This window comes from Lithobates pipiens, unplaced genomic scaffold (genome assembly GCF_037356315.1).
Source record: "Lithobates pipiens isolate NorthernLeopardFrog02 unplaced genomic scaffold, aLitPip1_a1.2 Scaffold_16, whole genome shotgun sequence".
In the NCBI taxonomy this organism is placed as follows: domain Eukaryota; kingdom Metazoa; phylum Chordata; class Amphibia; order Anura; family Ranidae; genus Lithobates; species Lithobates pipiens.
Window position 1 is genome coordinate 281,091,799 of NW_027507748.1, and position 10,030 is coordinate 281,101,828.

The 10,030-nt window shown below is 37.1% G+C and overlaps 1 protein-coding gene across 1 annotated transcript in view; it reads right to left on the bottom strand.

Moving 5' to 3' along the window:
* The window catches only part of LOC143982620 (acidic mammalian chitinase-like), a 31,084-nt gene extending 24,248 nt beyond the window's left edge, over window positions 1-6,836 (bottom strand). Inside the window, exons 1-4 of the mRNA XM_077481508.1 lie at window positions 6,467-6,836; window positions 6,262-6,291; window positions 2,334-2,535; window positions 11-67 (exon numbers count right to left, since the gene is read on the bottom strand). Coding sequence (XP_077337634.1) covers window positions 11-67; window positions 2,334-2,535; window positions 6,262-6,291; window positions 6,467-6,491 — 314 coding nt within the window. The 5' untranslated portion in view covers window positions 6,492-6,836. The remainder of the gene's footprint in view (window positions 1-10; window positions 68-2,333; window positions 2,536-6,261; window positions 6,292-6,466) is intronic.
* Window positions 6,837-10,030: the final 3,194 nt, after the last annotated feature.

Consider the following 10,030-nt stretch of genomic DNA (forward strand, 5'->3'; position numbering starts at 1 on the left):
ATGGACTTACTTCTGTGTCCCAAAGTTCCAGCCACCAATTGCCAGTATCGTTACCAACTTTGGATTCCTGGAACAAAGTACAGGGCATAGACTAAATATTAATTTCAGACAACAGGTGTTTAATAATAGCTGGCACAGAGTGAATTTAATGTAATATAACTAAAGCTGGAAATCTTTACAAAAGTGAGTAGGTTCTCCACATCAGCCAATCAGATTGTGTATTTAGTTTCCCAGTGAATGAAAAATGAAACTCGATAAGAAACTTTATAAAGCTGTTGCAGTCTCCAGATTTTTTTTTTTTTTTTTAAGTCTATTAGTAAAGTGTGACAGAAAAAAAATATAATGTTTTTGGGGTTGGTAATCAACCACCCCACATACAGTATAAAGCTGTTCTTAGCACCAAATATTGGTACAAAATGGAAAATGCAAAAAGCGGAAATTAGGTACTTATTCAGCTTATTTCAGCTATGACAATGAAGCCAGAGATTCTTCTAAAAGACACATGGGGGTTATTTACGAAAGGCAAATCCACTTTGCACTACAAGTGCACTTGGAAGTGCAGTCGCTTTAAATCTGAGGGGAATATCTGAAATAAAGCTCTGCTGATTTTATCAACCAATCACGTGCATTTTCCTTGCATGTCCCTCTCAGATCTACAGCGATTGCACTTCCAAGTATATAACCCCCATAATGTTACTAATGATACAAAGCAACTACCATAACCATGTGCTAGCAAAACCAACTAGAGCGAACATGTTGCTAAATTTGGTCATTTCCAATACAGTAGACCAAACACCATATTAAACGTGCAGGTCTAGAAACATTTCATCAACAAAGACACAATTTAGTAACAGTTTTTAGGTATATAATTACATGCTGAACCAGTGGCTGCAAACAAAATGAATTTTACAACGTTAAAAGCTAAACAAAAACTAAATAGGACTTGAAAAATCATATCATAAATTACTATGAATAAAAGGAAATAAGTATGGATGAAAAATAACATTTTCAATATGGTAGGGTATAAACCTCAATGCCAATTTAAAAATGTAGAAACTGAAGATCAAAGTTTCTAAATGCAAAATAATACTTAGGGAAAAATAATCTTCTGATAGTGTATAATACTGGGAGACAGTGTTGGCCAGATGTATAGAGGAAAAGATTTGGGGATGCTTATTTCAGATAACTGCAAAGAGTGAAACAAGTTTTGCCAGGCATTGAAGAGAGTGAACAGAACTCTGGGGAGCATTAATAGAAGAATCACTCCAGCAGGAGAAATATAGTCTTTACTGGATGCCTCACTAACAAAAATATATTCATAAGATAGATTAAGTCTAGAAATGGACAAGAGAAATGGTGAAAGGGATAAAACGCATCAGGAGAGACAGCAGTATTATGCACACGCTTAGGGAAAGGGATACATGACTAAAGTGTCTGAATCTATTAAGTGTGTTAAAAGGATTCAGGAAGGCAGTATTTTCAATATGAAGTTAAGTTCAAGACCACACAGCTATGGCCTCAAACTAGGAGAAGGAAACCAAAACTAACTTCAGAGTAGAGCTGGGCGATTTTCACAAAATAAAATCAGCTATTTAAAAAAAAAAAAAAAAAAAAAAAAAAAAAAACTTGATTCACAATTCAAATCAAGTTTTTTTTTTTTTTTTTATGGACACCACGCCAGTCCTGAGAAGCTGCGGCCAGGAGTTTTTAGGGGAGGCCGCGGATACGGTGAAAAAAAAAGAAAATCTAAAAAAAACGATTTGCTGAAATTTTGAATCGATTTGACCTCTCAACTCGATTCAAGATTTAAATCGATTTTTTCCCCTGTCCTACTTCAGAGGATATTATTTTACCAATTTAGTACTTGATGCTTGAAAGAGAATTCCAGCAGAGGTAGTAAGTCATTCTACAGTAAGTACATTTAAATCTGCTTGGGACAAACATAGACCTATACTAAATTAAAAAAGGGGCAAACGCGATGAGTCACTTGGTCTTTATCTGCTGTCACTCTTCTATGTTTCTAGGTTTTAAATCTTGAAAGTTGCAAATGCTGCAAATTTACATGGAATATAACAGGAAAAATCTGGAAAAAGAAAGTTAGTAAAAAAAAGCAACAAGTAACAACAGAAAAAAAACTCATAATATATTTGTTCACTACAGGAGAAATTAACAAAATATAGTTATAGAAGACAAAGTGGATATCTTAAAATGCGTGTATTTTATCTGTCTTCCCAATGGAGTTAACAGATATTACAGCAGAAGGATGCACTTAAAGTTCCCCATTTAACATTACATGAGCACACATCCAATATGAAAATATTTGTGATACTGACTGTTGCTTTAGGTCATTAAACTGCTTGTACAGTACATCATCATTCCACTCGTATGGCGCAATCTTGTGCTCACTCATGGTGGCAAAGGCATACATGAGATGAGTGCAGAGCTGCGGGTCAATATTCCCTGGCACATACTTTGCAGGCTCGGGTCTGTATTGTGACCAGTTTGTAAAGTAACAAACCAGCTTGTAGGTAGAACCTAGAAGGAGGAGATTATTCGAGGCAGAAGACAAACAGAATTAAATGTAATTCTCAAATCAATATAGTTACATAGTTCAATCAATATAAGAAAACATTATAAGTAGAAAACCTTCTTCTACACAACCCTATACCCACAGTTGATCTAGAGCAGGGATATGCAATTAGCGGACCTCCAGCTGTTGCAGAACTACAATTCCCATGAGGCATAGTAAGACTCTGACAGCCACAAGCATGACACCCAGATGCAGAGGCATGATGGAACTTGTAGTTCTGCAACAGCTGGAGGTCCGCTAATTACATATCCCTGATCTAGAGGAAAGCAAAACAATACAGCATGATACATGTTGCTCCAGCAGGGGAAAATTTTTTACTGATTCTCCAAGGAGGCAGTTGGATATTCCCTGGATCAACCACCCCTGGTGTTATAACCTATAAGCATTAGTGTCCAGTTATATTTTGTGCATTTAGTAAAGAATCCAGACCGTATTTAGAAAAAATCGAATGGGCTGGACAGAACTAGTGTTTGAGGAAGTCTGTTCCACATTTCCACAGCTCTTACTGTGAAGAAGACTTTCTGTATGTATTCTACATATATACTACACTTCCTTGACCCTAGGTGGTGGTATAAATGTGATTTTAGATCCAAATGAGTTATTCATTTATGAATATTATTATTGGTTAAATAAATTTGGATCTATATGCATTAAAACTCAAGTACTTGGTTGGGGTGAGGATGCTGTGAAATAATTGAGAATATCCTAATTAGGTTATGATGTATTATGTCTACTGTTATTGTATATTTTATATTTATACTTGTCTCACTGTTTATATATCTATTTGAGCAACCAAGATTTACAGCGGTTAGCGACTTTTAATGAAATAAACACTTGTTTGGGAATTATTCATCTAAAGACTAATGATGATTGCCCACCAATTAGGTTGCCTTGTCGAGATAAGCAGGGTATATAAGGCTACAATAAAATGTCAGAGAGCAAGCTTCCTGATGAAACGTTGATCATGAAATGTATTGGGGCTGTGTGCTCACCTATGCTGATGTAATTTCTGGTACGACTGGTTCAGTTTTTTTGCTGTGGTGGAATGCACGTTGAGACGGAGGGGGGGGGACTGTGTCTCTGTCACTGTACATGTTGGCACTAGCCCATTAGCACCTTATAATGTAAGTGAGCACTTTACCATTACGGCCATTTGGTATATATTAAAGCACATTGCGTTATGTGAGTCTTTTTGCTTTAACTGAGTCAAGGGATGCATTATACCTTCCAAAGGATCTGAGAATATGAAGTCTCCCATGATTTAGCCATCTGGTGAGTCTGTATTTCTCCCACACGAGTGAAGGTGAAGCACAGCTAATTAAGAGAACCTGTCATCACACACACTTTTTCTTTGGTGCTTGGTTCCTTTTTGAGGACTTTTCTTATATTATTTTTTATTTGCGTGGTTATTGATTATGCACTAAGTTACTTAGTTATATTCATATTTGAGTTAGCGCCAACTTTTTATATTTTCAAAAGGGTAATCTATTTTCCTCCAGACATAAAGAGTGCCTCCTTGTCCTTTGTAAGGATCTTAAAGTGAATAACTCTACACTAAGATCACTATATGGACCACTTATTTATACACGTTGATCATATGCCTCACTTAATCATTCCTTCCTAAGAGAGAATAAATTCAGTTCAGCTAATCTTTCGCCATAGCTCAGCACTTCCATGCCTGAGTTTGGTTGTCCTTCTCTGCACTTTCCCCAGTTCTCTGATATGTTTTTGTGAACTAATGCTCAAAATTGAAGTGCATATTCCAGATGAAATCTTACTAATGATTTGTACTAGGGCAAAATTATTTCTCTCTCCCTTTATACAATAAAGTATTTTGCTGGCTTTAGAAATTGCATTGCATGCCATTATTAAGTTTATGGTCTACCAGAACTTCCAGGTTCTTCTACACCATGGATTCCCCAGTTGTACTTCTCCTAGTATGTATGATGCATGCATGTTTTTAACCACCAAGTACATAAATTTATAATTATTATTAATTAAACCTAATTTAACGTATAAATAAATTAAAAACTAAGGGTCCCAACAATGAACCTTGGGCTAGGCCACTATAACCTTAGTCCAGTTACAGTATGAATCATTAACCTCTACTCCCTGAATTCAGTCTTTTAGCCAGTTTTCTATCCATTTACAAACTGAATTGTCCAAGCCTGTAGACTTTAACTTACACATTAGCCATTCATGGGGAACTGTGTCAAATGCTTTTGCAAAAGTATACACACAGCCAATTCCTTTGTCTAAGTTTTCGCTTAAAAATAAATCAGATTTGTTTAACAAATTCTGTTTTTTGTAAATCCACTCTGTCTATTGCTTAAAATATTTTTTTTAGCAAAAACTCAAATATGTGGTCTTTCATTAAACTCTCCAGTATCTTCCCAACTATTGCAATTAAATGAACTGGTCTGTAGTTACTTTGATCACTTTTTAAATATAGGCACCACATTGGCCTTACACCAATCCAGTGGTACTAAACCAGTCATTAGAGTCCCTAAAAATTAGAAACAAGGGCTTTGAAATAACAGAACTATTTTAGGACACTTGGGTTTATGCCATTTGACCCAGGTGCTTTATTCACTTTAATTCTGTTTAAATGTTCCTGGACCATATCAATTTTGAGTCATCTTGGGCTATGTCAATTCTATCCCTATTATGAATTTGAGCTTCCCCATCTTTCCCATAAACCACATAGGTTTTATTTTTAGTCTTTTAAACTTATTGAGTGTGTTTGCACATAGTTGATTTAAAGCATTTCCATTTCTGTTCTGTGTTCTTTGATGACAATATTCCCTCCCAGTCTAAATCTTCGAGAGCAGCCCTCGGCTTTGGAAGTGTTTTTATCTTTCCAATATGTGCTTGTTGCTTTCAGCTAACATTAAATGAAACCATGTAATTTTTATTGCTACTCAGATGTTCTATATATTCTTTATATGAACATGAGTGATAAGTTTGGCATTGTTCGAGATTACCAGGTCCAGCAGATCAATATTTTTAGTTATGGCTTCTATCAACTGTACCAATAAATTGTTTTTTAATAGGTTTACAAATTTCTGCTTTTTAACTGTTCCAGCAGTGCCATTACTGCAGTAGATTTCAGGGTAGATAAAATCCCGTTACCATCACTGTCCCAGCCCTTGCAACCCTTTCTGTCTGTGCAAGGATCTGAGTCTCCACCTCCTCATTAACACCGGATGGCCCATAACCAACCCCAACAATAAGATTTGAAGTATGCAAACCCAAGTGCAATTTCACCCATAATGCTTCAGCACCATCACACTCTCCATCAACAAGGTCCTCTTTTACACAAGCTTTGAAATCACTTTTCACATAGAGACAGACACCACCACCTTTACATTTTACTCTGTCTCCCCAAAGAGAGTATAACCATGAATTTTTAAAACCTAATCATGTGAAGAATGAAGCCAAGATTCAGCAATACCAATACGAATTTACATGAAAAATATATTATATTAGTGATTATATTAGCATCTCTAATGCACTGATGTAGCAAAGAATGCTGTTAATATGGTGAAATAAATAGAGAGAGATATATTTTCAAAAATAACTAGCTGCCTCATCCTAATATCCATGCTTCTCACTTGTGTTCTATAAAAAGTCATGCATATATTGTAAATCTTGTTATGTATATCACTTACCCAGCTGTGCATGGAGCAGCAAGAATAGACCTGTGTAACACATAACAAATGATATAATCAAGAAAACAATATCCATAGCATATCCATACCATAGCAAAGGCAACTTAGCTTAGCATTCAGTTTTGTAGTTTGTATTGCATTCTATGTGTTAACATGTCATAATATAGTATTTACAATGCAAACTAATATCATTTGTTTTTCTTACCCGCCCAAAGCAGCATCTTCCTCATGTCTCTCTGTGTCAGCGCTGGTGAAAAGTGGTTGGTACCTTTTATAGAGAAGTAATGGCTGGTATCACTGTGGGAGTTTCAACATGTGCATGGGATCTGGCTAAAACAATTGCTTAAATATTAAAATGTTGAAAAAGATAATTTTGTTGGCAAAAAAACAGAAATGACCAATTGCTATAGATGTTGTGAAAGAGGGTGCTGGGATGACTGTGTGGAACAAAATAGTAATATAACACACTGCAAGTTAAATAAGTGCTACCATATCAGTTTTATTAAGGACTAATATTTCTTAAATTCAAAATATCATAAAATACAGTATTCTTATTTTCACAAACATATACAGTATATACAATTTTTAAATGTCAAATAAAATACTAGAGACTGAACGTGGGCTTTCTGATCTTCCCTGCATCTTCAGTCATAGCTGAATGGTTCAGAACGTTTTCTTATCTATGGTAAAAAAATATAAAATCATACATTCATTTCCACATTGCATTTCAATTATTTGAGGTTTGTAAACTTACTTTGTGACAATCCCCTCACATTTACTTCCTTGAATTCTGTGACATGTATTCACTATGACCTGTGAGTGGGCTGTGTCACACATTTGACAGAGCCTGCCTTTTGAACTACAGAGGAGTTTCAGGATACAATGTCAGTATAGGAATCACTTGCAGGCAGCAAGGTACCATGGGATATGTAGTCTTTAGAAATTGAAAGTAAACAGCAGAGGAGAAACTAAAAAGCATGCAGGGAATCCTGGAAGTTGGGGAAAGAGATGGCCAGCACAGAGGCAGCACTCACCAGGAGCAGAGATATTTCAAGTATGCTTACTGTATATCAGTTTGCCAAGTATAACTTATGTTAGCATTGTTATTTTAGTGCTGATGTTATAAAATGAAAGTGTATCCTGTGACCCTAGATATGCTTTAAAAAAGCAAAATAAATATTTGAATATTTTAAAATGATTACAATATATTTTCAGTACCAACATGTAGCCTTACTAGTATAACTAGTAAGTAGGCTTTTAACAATTGGGTTAGTGGAGCCCTCAAATCAAGCCATTTACTGAGGTTTTCTAGCCATTTCCTTTCCCATGAGTTTGACAAACTTGGCCTAAAGCAGGGATAGGCAACCTTAACCACTTCCCGACCAGCTGCCGCAGTTGTACTGAGCCAGTTTGGCTCCCTTGGGCAAAACAATGTAGCTGTACATCGGTTTTCCCGTTGACCATTAGGGGGTGCATGCGGTGCGACACCGATGCGCATGCCTGGTGGTCGCGATGACCGCCGGGCACCCGCGATCCCTCCACACAGAGACAGAACGGAGATCTGTCAATGTAAACAGACAGATCTTCGTGCTGTCAGGGGTGAGGAGAGTGATCTGTTGTTCATACAAATATGAACAACTATCGCTCTCCTCACCCAAGTAGTCCCATGCCTTGACAGTTAGAATCACTCCCTACGTAACACAGTTAACCCCTTGATCTCCCCCTACTGTTAACCCCTTCCCTGCTAGTGACATTTACACAGTAATCGGTGCATTTTTATAGCACCGATCGCTGTATAAATGCCAATGGTCCCAATAATGTGTCAAAACTGTCCGATCTGTCCGTCATAATGTTGCAGTCCTGATAAAAATCACAGATTTTTTATTATTTTATTAAAAATAATAAAAATGCCATAAATCTTTCCCCTATTTTGTAGACACTATAAATTTTACGTAAACCAATAAACATACGCTTATTGCGATTTTTATTACCAAAAATATGTAGAAGAATACATATCGGTCTAAACCGAGAAAAAAAAATGCTTTTTTTAAAAAAAAATTGGGGATATTATAGCAATAAGTACAAAATATTGTGTTTTTTTCAAAATTGTCGGTCCTTTTTGTTTATAGCGCAAAAAAATAAAAACTGCAGGGATGACCAAATACCCCCAAGAGAAAGCCATATTTGTGGGGGGGAAAAAAAAGGACATCAATTTTGTTTGGGAACAACGTTGCACGAACGCGCAATTGTCAGTTAAAGTGACACAGTGCTGTATCGCAAAAAATAGCCTGGTCATTGAGCAGCCAAATCTTCCAGGGCTGAAGTGGTCAAAGAGGAAAAAACAGAAGGAGAGCAGTGCCGTCTATTTGTGGCATTATTAAGACATTTTATTCCGTAAAGGACAATTGTTAACTCATAAGATGTATGCGATATCAGTGCATGTGGCATTAATAATGTGGTTCATCCGCTAGTGGGGAAGACGATCTGCTCACTAGTGAAGAGGCAGATGATGGGTCCAGGGATGCCGATGGTTCTCAGCACTTCTGGACACTCAGGACAGCGTACAGACAGCGGTGTACGTCACTTCTGGTTGGAGTGAGAGAATGGGGAGGAGCGTGTGTTCGGAGCACGCATTTTCCGAACACGCGCTCCTCCCTGCTCTTTTCAGAGGAGCAGCAGTGCCTGCTGCACTTGTGAATGAGCCTTTCGTGCCATTCGGCAGCACATCTGTTTTAACTATTATGTCCAGTGTGTTGCTTCCTAATGACCTGAAGATCTATTCTGGCACCACTCTGGAGACTGCTAGCCAGGCTAAGAGGTGGAAATGCAGATGAGGCATCTTGCTCCCTACTACAGCTCCAACTTTACAAGTAGTCCCTCTGCATTGCACTCCGTTTGATGCTCTGGGATGACAGATCAGCAAGCCCAGACCACAATCTACCAGTCACCTTTTCGCGATCTACAGGTTGCTGACCCCCTGCCTAAAGGCATATGAGAATTTTGTCACTGTTTTTTTTTTCCACAGAACACCAACTTAGAGCATACTGTGGACTGAGGATTTAACGGACAACCAATGGGTTGATAGCTATTAGACTGGAGGAAGATGTTTCAGCCCCCTATTAAAATAAGGCCTATTATGTGAATACTGCAACTTTAGATATTGTATTCTTGTATGAAGGTAATTCTTTGGGTAAGTAACAAAGAGTGTATTCTACACAAAACACATATGCAATAGCTTCATACTTTCAGGTTGACGGAGGGCAAAGTAACATGTTTTCCTGCACTTTCGATCCCTTATCATTTTAGGCCCAACATGTCAAGAGGATTCTCATGACCAAACAAGTCATCACAGTGATTCAGGATCATTTAGGCATGAATCAACATGCCAGATAACTCATGACAGTAATAGAAAATAACAGAAGGATTGTGACCAACTTGCTTCTTTAAAGTTGGGAAACACTTCTATATAATTAAGTTGCATTGTTGCTTCAAAGAAGAATGTTTCCAGTAAATGTAAATATACTGGGTGTATTTCTGAGAACTGTTCCAGTTAAAGTAGAAGTTCAGCCTAAAACTAAAATCTCTATCTACTCGTAGCCACAATCTAAAGCTTCATGTACACTGCTGCTGGTTAACAGATGTTTAGGAGCAGTTGGGCATTTTTTTTAGCTGCCCCTGAACTCTCCTCTATGTTATCTTATCAGTACATGTAAACAGGGTCGTTTCTAGGTGTTTCTAGGCAGTTGAGTTTAGAAGCATTTTTTGTAAA